Raw genomic sequence first — 19663 nt, forward strand, 5'->3', positions numbered from 1 at the left:
GAGTCAGAGGGCAGAGTCAGGCCGATGCGGGAGGCCTGTCCCACGAATGGGTGGACACTTGATCGGGACCCTGCTAACGCCCAGAGGACTGGCGCGTCCTTGGCGCTGCTTGTCTGGCCTGAGGCAGGCAACACGTGTCCACCTGTTGCCCAGTGACCCTGGGCCCAGATTCAGGCACTGCCTTCCTTTCTCTGGGGCTGCCTCAGTCATCGCCCCCCTGCAATTATCTAGTGCCAGACTGGTACACCCTTGTCACCGCCCCTGGCGGGGTGGAGTCACGTTCCGGGACTTGGAACCCCTCATCTCTGGCTCCCCCCAGCGTCCAAGGGGCGAAAACGCAGAGAAGGCCCCCTGGTCCGTCCCTCTTTAGACGTCATCTAAGTAGAGGTACGCACGAGCCACAGCTTTGGACCGGAAGGGCGGGGAAGAGGCTTGCTTCCTATTAGAGCTTGGCATGGGAGCCTATGGGAGCCCTAGGAGGCGGGGTCACAGGCGTTAATCCAATGGGCGCTTGGGGGCGTGACACAACCTACCGAAAGATCCAATGGAGCCGTGGGAGGCGGGGACCGCCGGGCGGTGGGAGCCTATCCCTGCACAGAGTCTTGCCAGGCAGCGGGGCTCGGACGCCACGTGAGTGCTGTCCCGGCGTCTGCAATACACACGGTGGGCAGCATGTCGGCCACAGCGGTAGCTCGAAAGCGCGGAAAGCCGGCCACGGGGGCCCGGGTCGGTTCAGGGGCCGGCAAGCGGCGGCGAAAGGTGAGCATGGCGCTTCTGCGGGCCGGGATCAGACCCGCTACTGGGACCTCCGTCATTCCACCGTTATCCCACCTTCGTCCCCTCCCAACCCTTTCTCTGCCCCCTCCCGAGCCTTCTCCCCGGACTCCACCTGGAGTCAGCTTGTGGCTCTCTCCGCTGGCCAAATCCTGGAAGGCCTTGCATTTGAGCCGGGGCCACCGCTTTTCCCAGTCCGGGGCTCTTGAGAGACCGGAAGGGGTCCGTCAGTGCCGGAGTGGTTGGGACCCCTGACCAAAGAAAGGATCATGTAATTCCCAGGCCGACTCTGCTGGGGACAGGGGCAAGACCAAGGGTGGCGGCAAGATGAATGAGGAGATCTCCAGCGACTCCGAGAATGAGAGGTGAGCTCTTCCTTTCCACCTAGTGGAAGGGAGCACTGAGGCCCATGGTGTATGGAAGAGACTCAGTGAATCGGGGCAGAGCTGGGCCTAGGACCCAGGACTCTGGCCCTTGATCTCAGGTCTTGGCTCTTTCCTCCAGTTTCTGACCCTGAGAAGTCTCATCTCCTCCCCTGCACAGTGTCTGTGTGGGGAAGACCCCCTCAGCCCCAGTGGGAGACCAGTGAGGACCTACCTCCCTGGCTCATGGCAGGTAGCTGAGCACGGGCTGGACTGACTTGCAAGGAGGGAGGGATGGAAGAAATGCTCGCTAGTTCTTCATTCTCTTTTCCCACAATTTTACAATTACTGATTTCCCTCCTGACACAACATCAGCCAGGCACTGGCTTCACTGTTGGGAGTACAGAGGTGGGCACGTGAAGACTGACTGTGTTGTAATGGGATGTATGTCTTACAGCTGTGTATTCTGGGGATGGGGCCTGGAGAGGTGAGGACGAGTCCCTCCTGGAGAGGTAGGGAGGGCATTCAGGGATCAGAGACAGTCTGGGGTGTGTGTGCCAGAATGGGAGATGAAGAGGACAGAAGGGCAGGTGGTGAGTGCATCCAGATTATGGAGGGCTTTGAATACCTCCCCCTCATTGTGTAGGTGATGGGGTTGAGGCATGCTGGGAGGTTTCACAGGGGCCTAACAAATGTCAGGCCTGACCCTGTGGAATGGAAGCTCTCAGACTAGAGAATCCTGGGCCTGCCATAAGAGTTGGCTTTAGAAATTCTGCTTCTCAAACTGATTACTTGTTGGCCGTAACCTGCTCACAGAAAGAGTTAATATATTTTTCATAGTCCCAAGGTTATTGTGGGTGTGTGTGTGCCAAGGCCTCTGCGAAACACTTTAAAATATTTTAAAATGTGTTGTGAAATATATTGGATACAGAAGAGTTAATGAGATGTATTTGTACTACAGAGAGTAATGAAGAAATGATGAACCTCTGCACCTACCACCTTGGTTAAGAACTAGACCATTTAGACATTTAGAAGCCCCAACTGCCATTCCTGATATGAGTTAATCATTTCTTTGGTTTCCTTCCTTGCCTCCTTCCTTTTTCTCCTTCTTTATTTTTTTTTTCATTTTCTCATTCAGGTATAATTTATATACAGTAACATTCACCTTTTGTGAGTGTTCACAGATGCATATCGTGTAACTTCCACCACTATCAAGATATAAAGGGTGTCATCACCCTCCAAAATTCCCCCACTCCTTTGTAGTCAGTTCTTCTCCCTCCCCCCTTGTAACCATGTCCCTAGAGTTTCGCCTTTTCCAGAATGTCATGTGATTAGAATCATACAGTGTATACTTGTTTCGATTTTCTTTAGTGTTCTGTCTCCTGGTGTGAACCCCCAAACAATAGATTGATTACTTTGGGTAAACTGAGGAGAAGTCCTGACCTTGGCTGTGCAGGGAAGGGCAGCACCAACCCTGTTGAAGGCTTACTGGGCACCAGGTACTAACTGGTCTCAGGAGCATCGTCTGGCGTTGAGAGTTTCCAAGGTCATTTCTGGGAAAGTTTAGGTCAAGGTCATAAATGAGTCCTGGGAACCAGGTGGGCACCTGACAGGGACTGGATATCTTTAGGCGTGTGATCAGAGGGAATGGACTGCCCAGGGTTTTCTGCTTCTGAGTTCCTGTGACCTACCTCCAACTCCCAGGAGCAAGTCAGAGGAGGACTCGAGTGAAGTGAGTGTCTCAGCTGGTCTGGGGTCTGGGGCATAGAGGGGAAACCAGCACAAGTTCAAGCCAAGACCAGTGAAACTTCAGGATAAAGGATAGTGCCTTGGTAATGAGATTGGGGTGATGACAGACCCAACATGTCTGCCTCTGGGGCCCTTGCATCGGATCTGGGCTGGCTGCTCCCCCATGTCTGGGGGAGGTTGTTGTTCCGGGAGCTGCCTTCCCTGCTGTCCGGGTTGGGTGTCCTGTTTCCTGTCTCTCATGCTGTCCTCATTCTTAGTCTACCCTCTTGTTTGGGAGCCCATCCTCCTTCCTTAAAGAAGGAGAAAGGGCCAATTCTGTGGCACCTCAGACCTCTGACCATATCTTCTCTCATAATTGATGGTTTCACTGGCATTGAATTCGGGGGGTTAGCATTTTCCATCAGAATTTTCATGTGCGGCATGCGTGTCTTCCTGCGGTCAGTGTTGTTGTGGAGACGTCTGAAGCCATTTTGATTCCTGACCTGACCCTTTGTACACGACCTGATTTTTCTCAGGAGCCTATAGAACCTTCTCTTTCCCTTCCGAGTTGAGAGATTTCTCAGTGATGTCTTTGAGTTTTGGGTCTGTTTCCACTCTTAAGTCGGGCACGGGGTGGGCCCTTTCAGTTGGTGAGTCATGTCGTCAGCTTTCTGCATGTGGCAGCATCGGCCATGAGGCCTGGTAAGGATGGGAGCGGGGAACTGGCCGGGGGAGCAGCCAGGAGGCATGGTCCTAGTGGCCAGAGGAGTGGGGTGAGTCCCCTGAAACCCATATCCTTCTGCTCACAGCCTAACTCCCAGGAGGACGGAGGAAGAGGAGGGTGAGGAGCTGGAAGAAACCGCACAGGAGAAGAAGCTGCGCTTGGCCAAGCTCTACCTTGAGCAGCTCAGGCAGCAAGGTGAGCATGTGGGCTGGGCAGGTGAGGGGTGGGGCCTGACCCTAAGCCTGCGTGCTGTGGCCCCGGCCACCTGATAGCTGACTGACGCAGGTACGCAGTGGGCGCCCTGTGGGTGGGCGGCCAGGAGCTCTAGTGGGCTTCTGGGGACAGGCCAGAGCTTCAGGGGGCTTTCGACTGATCTGATAAGTAAATGCCATCCCTCCTCTTTGCCCGAGGCAGCCTGAACTTCCCGAAGGACACAGCCCGTGTTCCGGGCCAAGTCTGAGGTGACAGGGGAGGATGAGAAGGGAAAAGCAGGGTCTCGGCCTGGGTTGATTTGGTCTGGTCTGTCCTACAGAGGAGGAGAAGGCAGAAGCCCATGAGTTTGAGGAGGACCAGGTGGCAGGGCGCCTGAAGGAGGACGTGGTATGTGTGGCTGGAGGATGCTGGGAGGAGGGGGTGTGGCTGGCCCGGCCCCTGGGACCTCATCCCTCTCCTCTCCCTGCAGCTTGAACAGAGGGGCAGGCTGCAGAAGTCCGTGGCAAAGGAGGTGAGTGGGCAGAGCACTTTGGTGTGAGATTGGAGGGAATAGGTGTTCCCACCCGGGTAGGTGGGCAGATGACCCAACTGGGGATTCAGGTTGTGGGGTCTTTCCTCGAGAATATGGTGGCACTTGGACAGACAGGGCCAGGTCAGGGTCTGGTCCTTGCAGCCCTGGGTCCAGTTTCCATCTGGACAGGGAGGTGGAAGGGATGGCGTGTGCGTGTGCATGTGTGTGTATACGTGTACATGTGCGTCTGTGTGTGTGTGCGTGAGTGTGCGTGTGTGTGCAGGGTGCCTTGCCGCCCCCAGTTGCAGTGACCCAGCTCTGCCTGCCCAGATCCAGACCCCAGCCCCGGCTGACATTCGAGTCTTACGGGGTCACCAGCTCTCCATCACATGTTTGGTTATCACCCCCGACGACTCGGCCATCTTTTCCGCTGCCAAGGACTGCACCATTATTAAGTGTGAGTGGGTGCCTCGGTGGGGGTGCAGCCCCCAGGGCTCATCGGGGAGGGCTGGTCTGGAAGGAGGGAGTAATCAGGGCAAACAGAGGCCAATGGGGAAGCTTCTTCTGGAGGCTGGTTTGCTCCTAATGAAGTGTTTTCTGGGTGGCATGGAAGCTTCTGTCCAGGAGTGGGGCTCATGAGCTCCCTGTCACTCATTGGAGATGATTGAGCAGAGGCGATTTATTGGGAACTGACGCTACACGTGGGCAGCTGGACTAGAGCACCCTCGAGGCTGTGCACCCCCTGGGATTGAGCTGGTGCTCGTGGGTTCCCAGCCGCCTCCAGCCACAGTACTAACAGGAAGAACTCACGTCAGTCCCAAAGCGCTTTCCTACTCCTTCTCTTCTGGGCTTCATGGCTGCCCTTTAGGGTTCTTGTCCCCATTTAACAGATGAGGAAATTGAGGTGACTGGTCCAGGGGCTCACAGTGCCTGAGCCATGTCACCTGCCTATGGTCCCATGCTGCCTTTGAGGGGTTGCCGGCCAGTCCTGTCCCCCATCCCAGCAGCCTCTCTTCCCCCGGTGTCAGGGAGCGTGGAGAGTGGACGGAAGCTTCATGTGATCCCACGAGCCAAGAAGGGTGCCGAGGGGAAGCCCCCCGGCCACAGCAGCCACGTCCTCTGCATGGCCATCTCCTCTGACGGCAAGTACCTTGTAAGGCAGGGCAGGTACTGGGGGTGGGGGAGAGGTCTGGGCACACAGTGGGTGCCCGTGGCCATTGTCCTCGTCCCCACAGGCCTCCGGCGACCGCAGCAAGCTCATTCTGATTTGGGAGGCCCAGAGCTGCCGGCACCTGTATACCTTCACGGGACACCGGGACGCTGTGTCGGTGAGGAGCTGGGCCTCCTTGGGCGGACATTAAGCAAGCACCTGAGTGGGCCAGGCTTGGTGCTGGGTCCTGGGGAATGGGATGAATGAGGCAGAGCGTCCCTGTCTTCAGGGGCCCTGTGCTTTGCTGTAGTGAGTGACACTGTAAAGGACCTGAATGGGTAAAGGGACAGGAAGAGCTGGGGGGACCGAGTCTGAGAGGACTACCCCTGTTCCAGGGGCAGGTGAGGGCAGGTGAGCGTTCCCCTGGCTCCAGGTAGGGCCGTACAGAAGTACCCCACAGAGCGCTCCCGGGGAGCTGGCTCCCGGTGCCGTGTGACTTGTCTTTGGGGAAGTCCTCCCTGGGCCTGACCTCTGCCTTGCCTGCTGTAGTCCAGGCCCCCTTTGCCCTGTCCCTTAGGGGCTGGCGTTCCGTAGAGGCACCCACCAGCTCTACAGCACGTCCCACGACCGCTCTGTGAAGGTGTGGAATGTGGCAGAGAACTCCTACGTGGAGACGCTGTGAGTGTGTGTGAGGAGAGGGTGTGCGGGTGTGCATGTGCGATGTCACTGCTGACGCCAGCCCCCCTCTGTGCCCCCTCCAGCTTCGGGCACCAGGACGCTGTGGCAGCGCTGGATGCTCTGGGCAGGGAGTGCTGCGTGACAGCTGGGGGCCGGGACGGGACTGTGCGTGTGTGGAAGATCCCTGAGGAGTCCCAGCTTGTCTTCTACGGCCACCAGTAAGGCAGTGGCAGCCACGCAGGGCGGGGCTCCATGGGCGGGCTGGGGCTGGGTCGTGCCCCTCACTGCTCCTTTCTCCAGGGGCTCCATCGACAGCATCCAGCTCATCAATGAGGAGCACATGGTGTCGGGCGCAGACGATGGGTAAGCTACCTGCCTTTCGGATGTCTCTCACCACTGCCCTGCTCCGGGACTCCCCTCCTAGGGTCGCTCCTGCTGGGGAGCTGTCATAACCTCTTTGCACAGATGGGCACACAGGCAGAGACCTCTGGTGACCTTGTCTGCATCCCACAGCTGGTGTCCACGTGATCCCTTCCCACTGTGTGGCCTTTCTGCCCTGACCCTGGCCCCCTCACTGACTCTGCTCCGTGTTCCCTGTTCCTAGCTCTGTGGCCTTGTGGGGCCTTTCCAAGAAACGGCCACTTGCCTTGCAGCGTGACGCCCATGGGCTGCGGGGGGAGCCGGGCCTGGAGCAGCCCTTCTGGGTGTCGTCAGTGGCAGCCCTGCTCAACACAGACCTCGTGGCCACAGGTGAGTGTCCTGTGTGGCTAAGAGGGACTCCCAGGGTGCGCTGGGCAGCGGTGCTCACTGGCTCCCTGTCCCCCAGGCTCCCACAGCTCCTGCGTGCGCCTCTGGCAGTGTGGAGAGGGCTTCCGGCGGCTTGACCTTCTCTGCGATATCCCCCTGGTGAGTGGGGCTTGAATGCTCGGCCTGCCTTTGCCACACTCCCACGGCCCTTTACTGTTTTTCCTGCCAGAAGGATGCCTCCTCAGAGCAGGACATTCTATGACTTCTCTTTAGTCCCAGCTCCTAGCACTGGGGCCCGGCAGGAACCCTCCTTCTTTCTCCCTCCCTCTCCCCTTTCCCCTCCACTCCTCTCCACGTCCTGGCCCTGTCCTTGGTGCTGGGTACACGGCAGTGAACAGTGTAGGCAAAAGCGTGGAGGGCCTGGCCCTGTGGTCAGCTCCGCATGGCTGGTGCCAGATTGATGCTACGCTAGGGTGTGTGGATTTTGGTGACCTAGGGGAGAGTGGCAGGTTCTGTCAACGACATGTGGTGACCATGCAGAACGTACGTCAGTGGGGATGGTCGTGGGGTCTCCAGGCCTCACAGCCAGGAGCCAGGCCCTGGTCCATAGCGACACACTTGGTGGGTGTACAATGTCTCCTTAATCCTCGAAATTACTGCGAGGCTGGCGCTCTGCTTCCCCTTCTCAGCCCTGTGGCGACTGGGCTGGCCCAGGTGGCAGGAGACTGAGCGGGGACTGAACCCAGGCCTGGTAGGCCAAGCCCTTGACCGGCATGCTCGGCCTGTGGTGGGGGAATCTGTTCTCACATCCTATGACGTTGTCCCTCCCTGTTCTTAGGTGGGCTTTATCAATAGCCTCAAGTTCTCCAGCTCTGGGGACTTCCTGGTGGCTGGAGTGGGGCAGGAACACAGGTATGAGGCTCCCCTGGAGGGGTGAGGGTGGGGCAAGGGGGCCCTGGCTGGTGGCTGGGTGGGAATGGCAGTGGAGACTGCGTGGGGCTGCACCAGACCTCAGCTTCTTCCCTCGCCCCTGCAGGCTGGGCCGATGGTGGCGGATCAAAGAGGCTCGGAACTCCGTCTGCATCATCCCACTCCGGTGGGCCCCCAGGCCCACGGCGGTGGGCTCCTGATGGTCTCATCCCCTTTATTTAAGTCCTTCCCAGGCCATGCCCCGCCCTCTTTGTATTAAAAGCATACTCTTTTGGGCTTTGTCTCCTGCAGTTTCTTGGGTAGGAAGGGCGGGGGGCCCAGCAGGGACTGGGTTGGAAAAGGCCTGGGGCGGACCAAGCCTCCAGCAGTCTGTGCCGCCCGTCGGCTGGCCTGTGGGCTTTTTGTCCTTTTCCAGGGAACTTGAGGGATGGACCCCTCAGCTGACTCCTGGTCCCTGCATGTCCTCTGTGCCTCATTAGGCCAGCTCCTCACCCTCTGCTCTGCTCTGGGCTGGTGGGGTCAGAAGCTAAGAAGCCCCACTGTCTTAAGTGTGTTAGGGCAGGCTGTGGGGTCTGAGAAGTGACATGAAGACAGCCAGGCCTCCAGGTCAGGGTGCCCTGCTGCACTCAGGCCAGATCAGGAAGCTGAGGGGACAGCCTGCCCTGGGGTGGCCGTGGGACACTATATGGCTTACTGCTGGGGGCAAGGGCAGAGTTGGGAATGGCTCTGTCCTTGATCCAAGTGACAGCCCTACTGCATGAGCCATCGCAGCAGTGACCCTGGCAGGTAAATGTGTCAAAGGAATGTTCTGTCTCCTGATTTCACGCAGTGGATAATCGACTCCTGCCCTGGGGTGAAGTGAGCGGGGAGGCAGAGAGGCTGAGTGCAGGTACAGAAGTGCCCTGAGGTCTCCTCAGTGGCAGAGAGCTGGGGTGGTAAGGATTCTGCTCTAACGTTTTTCTCCACCTGCTGAGCCTGTGGTTCTCAGGGGGCAGCGTGGTCCTCTTGGGGTGGACCATTGACCCTCGCTCATGAGGCCTCCCCGTGCCTTCCATTCTCCTGGCGCCACAAGGGTCTGGTTCAGACTGAACCCCTGAAAATCCTCTTATGGATCAGAAGATGCTGATGCCATTCACTCTCCATGTCCTGCCTCAAATTGAGCTCATGATGGCAGAAGCTTACCAGCTGAATAACACGCAAGCAACACTGAAAGGCCCCTTAATATGTGAACCCTTTTCCTGTGAGCACAGTCAACAGGAGAAGCTCAACTCCGAAAACAAATGCCCTTGGGATTGAAATAAAATATTTTCTCCTATGGCTTCTAGTCTCAGCCTCTAGGTCAGCTGAGACTTCCTTGTGCTAGCTGGACTCTTATTTTAGTTAGAGTGAAAAACAAAATATCCCATCTAACCACCTTTTTGTGTACATTTCAGTAGTGTTAAGTGTATTCACATTGCGCAATGGATCTCCAGAACTTGCATTGTGCTTCTGAAACTATAGGCATTAAATCCTAACTCCACATTTCCCCCTCCCCCGTCCGTGGTAACCATTCTACTTTGTGTTTCTATGAATTTGAAGACTTCAGACAGCTCATATAAGTGGAATTATACAGTATCTTTTTTCACTTGCCTGGCTTATTTCACTGAGCATAGGTCCTCAAGGTTTATCTACGTTTTTAAGGCTGAATACTATTCCAGAGTATGGATATGCCACATTGTGTTCATCCATTCTTTGGTCAATGGACATTTGGGTTGCTTCCACCTCTTGGTTATTTGTGCATAATGTTGCTATGAACATGTGTGTGCAAATATCTGAGAATCTGCTTTCAGTTTTCTCGGATATGTAGTCAATCGGTATTGCTGGATCAAATGGAGGTTTTACTTTAATTTTTTGAAGAACTGCCATACTGTTTTCCATAGTAGTTACACCATTCTGTAATTACACCAACCGTGCACAAGAATTCCAATGGCTCTACATTCTTGACCATATATATATTTTGACCAACATACATATATATGGTTTTTTGTTTTATTTTTAAAGATTTTATTGGGGAAGGGGAACAGGACTTTATTGGGGAACAGTGTGTACTTCCAGGCCTATTTTCCAAGTCAAGTTGTTGTCCTTTCAATCTTAGTTGTGGAGGGCGCCGTTCAGCTCCAGGTCCAGTTGCCCTTGCTAGTTCCAGGGGGCGCAGCCCACCATCCCTTGCGGGAGTCGAACCGGCAACCTTGTGGTTGAGAGGACACACTCCAACCAACTGAGCCATCCGGGAGCTTAGCGGCAGCTCAGCTCAAGATGCTGTGTTCAATCTTAGTTGCAGGGGGCGGAGCCCACCATCCCTTGCGGGACTTGAGGAATTGAACTGGCAACCTTGTGGTTGAGAGCCCACTGGCCCATGTGGGAATCGAACTGGCAGCCTTCGGAGTTAGGAGCATGGAGCTCCAACTGCCTGAGCCACCGGGCCGGCCCCCATATATATGTTTTGATTGGCATCCCAATGGGTGTAAGGTGGTATCTCATTGTAGGTTTGATTTGCATTTCTCTAATGATTCGTGATGCTGACTGTCTTTTCATGTGCTTTCTAGCCATTAGTATCTCTTTGGTGAAATGTCTGTTCAAGTCCTTTGCCCATTTTTTGAATCAGTTTTTTTGTTGTTGATTGAGTATATCCTTTTCTGTGTTTGCTGAGATTCTTGAATCTATAAATTTATGCCTTATACCAAATTTGGGAAGTTTTTAGCCTTTATTTCTTCAAAAAGTTTTCTACACAATTTCTCCTTCCTTTCTGGGACTCCAATAACATAAATGTTAGACCTTTTGATACTGTTCCACTGATTGCTGAGGCTCTATTTATTTTTTCAATATCTTTTGTCCGTTCAGATTAATTTCTATGCTCTATGTTCAAACTCACTGACTAATTTCTCTGTCATATCCATTCTGTTAGTGAGCCTGTCAGTGAATTCTTTATTTCAGATACTGTAGTTTACAGTTACAAAATTTTCATTTTGTTTCTTTTTTGTTTTATTTTTTATGTTTCTTTTGAGAATGCCTCTTTTCATTCCTTTAGAAAGAGTTTGCCTTTACCTCCTGGATGATGGTTATAATAACTGCTTAAGTCTTCGTGTGATACTTCTAACATTGTCTTTTTCTTGAGAGTCAGATTTTCCTGCCTCTTCATATGTTGAGTAATTTTGGATCGTATCCTGGACATTTCCTCTAGCCATGGAGATGGTGTTTCAGGAGCTCCTAGCACCACCACAGTGGCAGTGCAGCTATGTTACTTAACCTGGGGACAGAGTCACGGGAGAAAAAAGAAAAACAGACAAAAAAGAAAAAGAAAAAATAAAAAAAAGAAGAAAAAGAATGGACGCTGTCCATAGCTGTCTCTGCATTGACGTCTCTTTTTTCTTTCTTTCTTTCTTTTTTTTTTTTTGATTCTCTGTTAAAAAAGAGGGGCTTTCTGTTGGATTATGTGCTGTCCACACTTGTATAGTTCTGTATTTTGGGCTGCCCTCCAATTACCTGGAAACTGGATCTGATCGTTCTTCAAGTTTTGACTTTCTCCCCAATCCATCTGTTGTTGTCTACTTTTCAGAGTCTGCTTGCTTTTTGTATTCTATTCAAAGTTTTTGATTGTAATCATTGAGAAGAATCAGCTGTAGTACACTTAGCTCCATCTTCCTAGTACTGGATTCAATAGTATTTAAAGAAAATTTAAAATATGAACTTTTCTCTTTACCCACACATTACTACTTCTGGGCTTATACCGTTTTTCCTCAAAAATAAGACCGGGTCTTATATTAAAGTTTGCTCCAAAAGACGCGTTAGGGCTTATGTTCAAGGGATATTATCCTGAAAAATCCTGCTAGGTCTTATTTTTGGGGAAACGGTATTCTTACCTGCTGATCTGGGTTTCCACTTGGGGTCTCACTGTATATTAGTTTTGCATGTTTTAAAGCTTCGTGTAAGTTGAATTGTACTATTTTTGTGTGTGTGTGTTTGGCTTGTTTGGCTCAACATGATGTCTGTAGGATTTATCCTTGTCGTTGCATATATCATTAGTTCTTTGTTTTTTATTGTTTGATAATATGCCATTTTAGAGTATACTCAAATTTTATTTATCCATTCTCCTGTTTATTATAGACATTTGACTTGTTTCCAGTATTTGGCTCTTACGATTGTAATGCTGTGAACATTCCTGTACAAACCTTTTTATGGACATACATTTTCATTTCTCTTGAGTAAATACCTAAGAGTGGAATTGCTGAGTCATAGAGTAGGTGTAGGTGTAGGTGTGTGCTTCATTTTATTAGAAATAGCCACACTGATTTCCAAATTGGTTGTTCCATCTTGGCAACCTTTGGTTCTCATTTTTTCCTTTCATTTTAGTCAATCGATACGAGTATGTTGCGGTTTAAATTTTGCCTTTCCCTAATAAGTAATGTTGAGCAACTTTTCATGCATTCAGTGGCCATTTGTTTATTTTCTTATATGAAGTATCGGTTTAAGCCTTTTGACCATTTTTATTGGGTGGCTTATCTTTATTATTGAGTTGTAGAGTTATATTCTACAGTAATATTTTGGAAGAGTCCTTTGTCATGTATATGTGTTGTAAATGTCCTTTTCCCAAGCCTGTGACTTTTAAAAAATGCTGTCTTTTGATGAACAGAAGATCTTAATTTGGATGGCATCCAATCTACCAATGTTTTATACTTAGTGCTTTATCTGTCCTAAGAAATCTTTGTCAACTCCAAGGTCACAAAATAATTCTCATGGATTCTTTTCTAGAAACTTTATAGTTTTAGCTTTAGTGTTTTTTTTTTTTTTTTTTCTATGATAGATCTTGAATTAAATTTTTTGTCTATGATGTTAGGGGTCAAGATTCTTTTTCCATTGAAAAACTCATTTCCTTTTTGCATTGAATTATCCTGGTACATTAAAAAATCAATAGACTATAAATGTGAGTCCGTTTCTGGCTTCTCTGTTCTGTTTCATTGATGTTTGTCTCTTGTTACATTAAAACCATGTTGTCTTGATTACTGTAACTTCACAGTTTTCTAGGACAGTAAACCATTGTCTTGAAATTAGATAATGTAAGTCCTTCAACTTAGCACTTCTACATCAAGAACTTTCCAACTGTTCATTGATGTATAGAAATACAGTTGATCTTTACATATTGCCCTTGTATCTTTCAATTTTTGGGATGCTTTTTATTTTTAATTTTAAGCAGCATTATTGGGATATCATTCATATTCCATACGGTTTACCCATCTAAAGTGTATAATTTAATGGATTTTAGAATATTCACAGATATGTGCAAACAACACCATGGGTTCCTTGCATGCTTGCTCGATTTCCTTACTCTAATAGTTTTTTGGGTAGATTTCTCTGGAAATTTTAATGTACATATCATATTGTCTGTGAATCACTTAAAAAAATTTTAGGCATTTTATTTCACTTTCTTGCCTTATTGTACTAGCTAGGACCTCAGTCCATTGTTAAGCAGAAGTGGTAAGAGCAGACCTTTTTGTTTTACTTCCATATCTTTATTTTTTAATACTTTGAGTATAGAATTCTAGGTAGGCTTCTCCGGCAACCCTGCCCACCCCACCTCCATTTCTTTAGCACTTTACGATGTCATTCCATTTTCTTCTGGATTCCATTTGTTTCTGACGACAAGCTATCTGTCATTTTAATTTTTCTTCCCCCAAATGTAATACAACCTTTTACTCTGGATTTAAAGATTTTTAAAACGCTTTTTCAGTAATTTCACTGTTGTGCCTATATGTGGTTTTATTTGCATTTTTCATGTTTATATAATTTTTGACTTGACTTTGAGCTTGATAATCCTTTCTTTTGTTACCCTATCCAGTGAATTATTTATTTTGGATATTGTATTTTTCATTTTTAGAATTTCTATTTAGTTTTTGTTCTGTTTTTTAGATATTCCATTTGTCTGCTGAAATCCTCCATTTTCCCTGCCTTTTCCTCTAAATTCTTTGTCCATTGTATTCATATTTATATCATATCAGTTATTTTAAAGGCCCTGTCTGCTAATTCCAACATGAGTCATTTATGCTCTGCTTCTGTTGATCTTTCCTTTTGATTACAGGTCACATTTTCCTACTTCTTCAGGTGTCTCACTTTTTAAATTGTATGCCGGTCATGGTGGATAAAAGCGGAAGAGACAGAGGGAGGTCATTTTTCAACTAATCAGGAGTTCAATTGGGTTGGGCCTTGGGATGCCCCTTTAGTTGCTTCTCACCCAGCTCGTTTCAAGTGTCTTGAGGGTGGGATAAGACCTCTCTCTTCCTAAGAACTGTGAAATCAGCACTGTGAGACCTGAGATCCCTTTCTGCCATCCAGCTCAGCCGCAGACTCTGTGCTGCTGCCCATCCAGCAGAAGTCCCACGGGGAGAAGGATGTTTGCAGAGAACTCACTCTGTGTGGGGCCTTCCCAGATCTCAACGAACCTAACAGCTCACATGCAGCAATTGAGAGTTCAGCTGGTTTGTCCCCCACCCAGCAGCATTTCTGTGTATGTGGCAGACCCACCCCTCCATTATCTTTATTCATTATCTTTAACAGTTTGGTAGTATTCTATAGTATGAAGGGACTGTAACCCATTAAATCAATCCACAATTTTACCAGCTGGAGATAGTACCAATGACTGACTATACATCCTTTGTGTGAATGGGCGAGTATTTCTGGTATCTTGCTTTTGTAGTCAGGGCTTTGGCCATTTCCAGCAGAAAAGAATGGACAGATTTTTGTCTTTTCCTTGGAGGGGGCTCAGCTGTTGGGAGCCATCCTGGTGACTGAGTCATAGCTGCCCTTATGACATCATAGGTCTCCCCCTTCACTCTTTCTACCCATGCCATGGCTAGAGGAACACAGACCTGAGGGGATTTGAACCATCTATACACCCAATCCATGTGGGACCAATGGTGAGTAAGAGATAGACACACCAGGCTTTTAGGGATGTCCTGGTAGATCTCTCAGAATGGGGACTCCCTGACATCTGAACACTCTTGGAGGCCCTGGAAGCTGGGGATGTATGGGATACTGAATGGAGACGGAGGGATAGCAGTCTAACTCTTGCCTTTCCCCTAACTGCTGATTGCAGGAGACAGGCCAGCCTAAAAATGTTAATGAACACACTAAAGATGAGCCTCAGCAGGTAGGGAAACCCACTGGTTCATCCTCAGCACCACGGACCTCAGAGAAGAAGGAAGAGGTAGGAGGAGCACCGGCTTGGATGCCTCTGGTCCTTGTGTCCCACTGCTTGTGGCGAGTGTCTTTTGCATGGTTTGGAGCTAAGAACAGGAATCGACTCATTCTTGTCTGTCCTCTTTCTCCATGTCTTTTTCAGGCTAACAATGTGAATAAGGTTGAAATGAAGAGAGTAGATGATGCTAATAAGAGACCCAGAGAAATATGACCCTCTTGACACACAGGGCTGGGGCTGAGAATGTGGGGGCCGTGTTTATAGAATGGAATGGCCAACATATGGGAAGCTGGGCTTAATCAGCAGTGTCTGTGTGTGTTTGAGCTTGTGCATGCATGTTTGCTTGTTAAGTAAGATTTAAAGTGTGTAAGTCAAGAGAAGTGAAGATGGGGAAGAGATGGGACAGAATTTTATGGGGCGGAAGAAAGTTTTAATACTATGACATGCCGAGGAAAACAGCATGTTGTGGACAAATGAAAGTGCCGGATTAGCAAAAGCCTCCACTTCTTCAGCAGGTGTGTGGGGTCTGAAGGGAAGGGTCATAGATGGTGGTTAGGTAAACATGGTAATCCTTTGACCCATAGATGCTGGTGTTCTTGCCCTAGGCTGGCCAACTCCATCCACGTTAAACTGGGAGCCAGGGCAGATGTCCCCAATTTTACAGATGGGGACTCTAAGATTCAGACGTCAACCTGCTATGTGATGTGCCATGTCCACTAACCAGGGAAGGACAGAGACAGGACACCTACCGGGTCTTCTGGTTCCAGCCAGTGCCCTGCCCAGTGCGCTGAGGTTTAGAAGAAGGGGTGACTGTCGATAGGGAGCCAGGGTCCCTTCCTGGCAAAACCTGGGGCTGAAGTGGGGGGGGACCATTCTCTGAATGTCCTCTCTTTTTCCTTGCAAGAACCCAGGAAACCAAAATAAGCTCCCCACTAGTAATCTGGCAGTCGTAAAGATCCAGGCCTGGTGGCGGGGCGCCCTGGTGCGCCGGACGCTGCTGCACGCCACCCTCGGAGCTTTAGTCATTCAGCGCTGGTGGAAGCAGATCCTGATGAAGTTGCAGGAGAAGAGGCGGCGGGCGGCGCTGGAGACCTTCACACGGGAGGAGTGGGCGGCGGTCCGGCTGCAGTCCTGGGTCCGCATGTGGCGCATCCGCCTGCGCTACTGCCGTTTGCTCCACGCCGTCCGCATCATCCAGGCCTTCTGGCGGTGCCACTCCTGTGCTTCCCGGGGTTTCATTAAGGGCCATTACCGAGTCACGGCCAGCCAGCTGTATCTCGAGATAGAGATCCTGCTGGCCTCGGGGCCTTGCATTGTAACGGAGTGTATTCCCCTCCCAATAAAGCAGTGAATCGGTCTTTTCCCCACCTCTCCCTGTTGGACCAGCTCCAGGAGGTCAGGGTGAGTGATGGCAGATCCGTAGCATCCATGTGCCTGCTCTGAGCAGCGGGCAGGGGCTGTCTGAGGCCCGAGGTGCTCTGAGGAGAAGGATTCTGGCCCTTGTCCAGACTGCGCAGGGAGGTGATTGACTGGCCATAGGTAGGACAGTTGGGGGTACAGATCTGCCATGTGGGCCAGTGCAGGGAGCATTGATCGTGTCTGTCTGTGTAAATGGTGCCTCTCCCCAAGGCTGCGGATGATGGAAGGCTTGGGGCGCGTGGTGGCCAACGGCAATGGCGGCTCAATTGCCAGGAATTCACCCACCTAGGTCTCCTTGCTCAGGGCTGGTCTCCCACCCCCACGATTGAAAGGAGCCCACCCACTCCAAGCTCCATGACCCTGGCTCCCGTTGGATTGTAAACTGGCCCCCATACATGCAGGCTAAGGACAGACCGAAGAAAGAGGGAGGCCACTCCAGACGGGTAGGTGGCAGGTTTCAGCAGCAGGGGAACTTACTCGTACATATGAGGCTTGTCTTGGGCCCACAGGATGAGTAGATCTCTGCACCCGCCCACCAGAATCTCAAAGTTTATAGAGGGGCCGTAACTGGGTCCGGTCACACGTCCTGTCCCAATGGTCTCAACACCGCATTACTATCTCAAGGCTGTACCCTGCAACGTGCTCTCACTGTGGGAACGGTGGGTAGTGCTCGTGCTATGGACGGGAGGGGGTGAGGCGCCTCCGATCGCCTGCGCCCAGCTCGTAGGTCCACCAGCAACCACATCCTCTCAGTGACCTCCTCCAATAGCTCCCTACTCAACTGGGGCCGTATCCTCCTACCTGACCCTCAAGTCAGAATCTGAGACCCAGACGGGAAGCCGTCAGAGTGCATAGCCCCAGTCCTCATTCCAAGTCCAAACTCTGTCCCTCACCCTCCAGCCCCAAATAGAGGCTGGAACTCAGACTTCTCCAGACCTGGTGGGTGTGGGATGCCCTCCTCGTCCCGCCCCAGGACAAAACCCGTTAACACCATGACCTTGGGCCCTTGTGTTTGGACTCCCTGTTCATGCTGCCTGGGCTCTGACACTCTGCCAGCAGGCCCCTGGGTGGACTCCTCCTCCCCGGTGAGGGTTCTGTGCTGGGCAGACCTCCAATGCGACCGCTCCTCACCCTCTTGGGATCCACACGCCGCTCTGTGCCACGGTGGCTCTTCGCCACCAGGTACACCTACGATGCACACACTGTCCAGTCTAACGACTTTCACAATGAATTATACAGGAAGGAAAGGCTAAAAATGAAGGAAAGAAGAGGTAACTAAGTTTTCAATTAAAAAACAGAGAGACAAGCCACCTGCAGAAGAAAACCGCCAATCACTGGCTAAATCTGCTGCCAAGTTTTCATCCCAAATCTCAAGGCAACATGACCACAAAGGAAACTCAGAAAACATACTGAGAAAATGGGTCAAAATGTCTGAGCACAGGCTCAGGTCTTTCTCTCTTAATATCAATTCATATGCAAAACAGAAAGAGTACATATTTTTTAAAAAAAATCTTTAAGAGTACCTAAAAAATTAGGGACTTCAGTAGACAGAAGTCATGTGGACTCATTAAAGGACAGAAGACAGATGTGAAAAGAACAAAACAAAATTAGTCAACATTCTAAAAGAGACAAAAGTGGAAAGTGGCCATGCAGTCCCTCCCAGCTCGGAGGTAGCCGGTCCAGGGAGTGGTAGGGGCCATGGGCTACCTTGGGGGCTGGTTGGAACACACTGATAGGAAGAGTCGCCGCCTCTCCAGATGAGCTATGCAGTTGGCAAGAAAGGGCCTGTTTCCAGGGAGCTGTGACTGGCCTGGGTACCACGTGACACTCTTGAACAGGAAGACCCCCGTCCGGGAGTCTACCTACTCACATCCTACCACTGACAGCCCACATCTACCCTGCAATCCCTGGAGTCAGGGACATGACACAAATCAACAGGCACAGGGGAACTATCAAAACAGATGAGCACCCAACCATGAATCACCAAGCTTTGAAGGAAACCATGGCGTGAAAAAGCACCCCTAAACTCAACAAGCAGAAACAGGATGGCCAAGGGAAAGACTAAGAAGGCAATTTAAAGACGTGAAATTAATATTCTCAGTGGGTGGGAGGAGACATCTTAGGTATGAAAGAACACACCATTATTAAAAAGAGCCATTGATGGATCTTAGAAAGAAGCAATGTTAAAACTTGATAGATGGGATGAATGGCTGAAAGGATGTAACTAAAGTTCAGATTAATGAGTGGAAAGTTTGACACGAGGAGCTCTTCTGGAACGCAGCACAAAGGGCAGTAAAATAAAAAGGTTAAAAAAAAGTAAATGAAAGAACCATCGATCCAGAGGTTCCGGTCATGGTTGAATTGGTGTTCCCAAGAAAGGAAGTCCAGAGATGGAGAGCAGGGACATTCAAAGCATTAATGAGTTTCCCAGAGCTTAAAGAGACTCAGTTGACCCCAAAAGGTGAAGGAAAACAGATGGAGCTCCAAACAGGTCACAGCACAATCTCAGCACTGATAAAGATAAAATACTTAAATATTTAAAGAGGAAAAAATATTCAACAAACTATCCACTAAGGAATAAGTCTCAGATTGACATCAGTTTTCTCAAAAGCAAGGAGAAAGTGGAGAGACATCCTCAATGCTCTGAAAGAAAAGAAATTTACGCACTGGATGATATACCACCTAAAATGTCACTCAAGTGTAAGGGCAAAATGACATTTTTATCAATTCAAAGACATTTTTATTAATTCAAAGTTTACATCAAACATCTCTGAAAATATTTCTGGGACATGAACTCTATGACAAAGAAACATGAATCCAGGAGAATGACACAATAAGTAGTGATGGGTACAGATGCTAGTGAAATTTATTTCTACAAACAAGGTTTTTATATTAAGCATATGTATGTTTGTATAACCATATGTATACTATCTCAGAGGACACCAATGTGAGAGGTTGCTGGAGGCAGAAAAAAGAAAATTGACCTAAAGTTCTTATTTGAAGCGATAGAAACCAATTTGCTCCAAGTACTCCACAATGTAAAATACAACGTGTTAAAATCTAAGTGTAATTAGAAGAAAAGGAATAAGATGCATAACTCCTATATAAATTAGAAATTATATTCAGCTGAAACAGAATCTAAAATATAGGGAGTCCAAACATTTAGAGATTTGTTTTTTTTGCATCACGTAAAAGAAGT

The 19663-nt window shown here is 49.8% G+C and overlaps 3 protein-coding genes across 3 annotated transcripts in view; 2 read left to right on the forward strand and 1 right to left on the reverse strand.

Annotated features, from left to right (window-relative positions):
• Positions 1–19663, reverse strand: part of LOC117036875 (protein mono-ADP-ribosyltransferase PARP3) — a 40273-nt gene that overhangs the window by 6270 nt on the left and 14340 nt on the right. The gene's annotated exons all lie outside the window — the stretch shown is intronic.
• Positions 372–8086, forward strand: RRP9 (ribosomal RNA processing 9, U3 small nucleolar RNA binding protein). Its single transcript, XM_033132290.1, has 16 exons — positions 372–387; positions 610–759; positions 1057–1139; positions 3674–3783; positions 4121–4188; positions 4271–4312; positions 4643–4769; positions 5341–5465; positions 5548–5640; positions 6040–6140; positions 6224–6358; positions 6441–6503; positions 6745–6890; positions 6967–7046; positions 7726–7799; positions 7924–8086. The coding sequence occupies exons 2-16, from the start codon at positions 673–675 to the stop codon at positions 8015–8017; spliced, it is 1428 nt and encodes a 475-aa protein (XP_032988181.1). The 5' UTR covers positions 372–387; positions 610–672; the 3' UTR covers positions 8018–8086.
• LOC117037104 (IQ domain-containing protein F1-like) lies at positions 8575–16396 on the forward strand. The gene is given in 5 exon segments (XM_033132827.1): positions 8575–8603; positions 14184–14241; positions 14944–15054; positions 15190–15262; positions 15960–16396. Coding segments are annotated over 5 exon segments (708 nt in total).

This window comes from Rhinolophus ferrumequinum, chromosome 17, assembly GCF_004115265.2.
Source record: "Rhinolophus ferrumequinum isolate MPI-CBG mRhiFer1 chromosome 17, mRhiFer1_v1.p, whole genome shotgun sequence".
NCBI lineage: Eukaryota > Metazoa > Chordata > Mammalia > Chiroptera > Rhinolophidae > Rhinolophus > Rhinolophus ferrumequinum.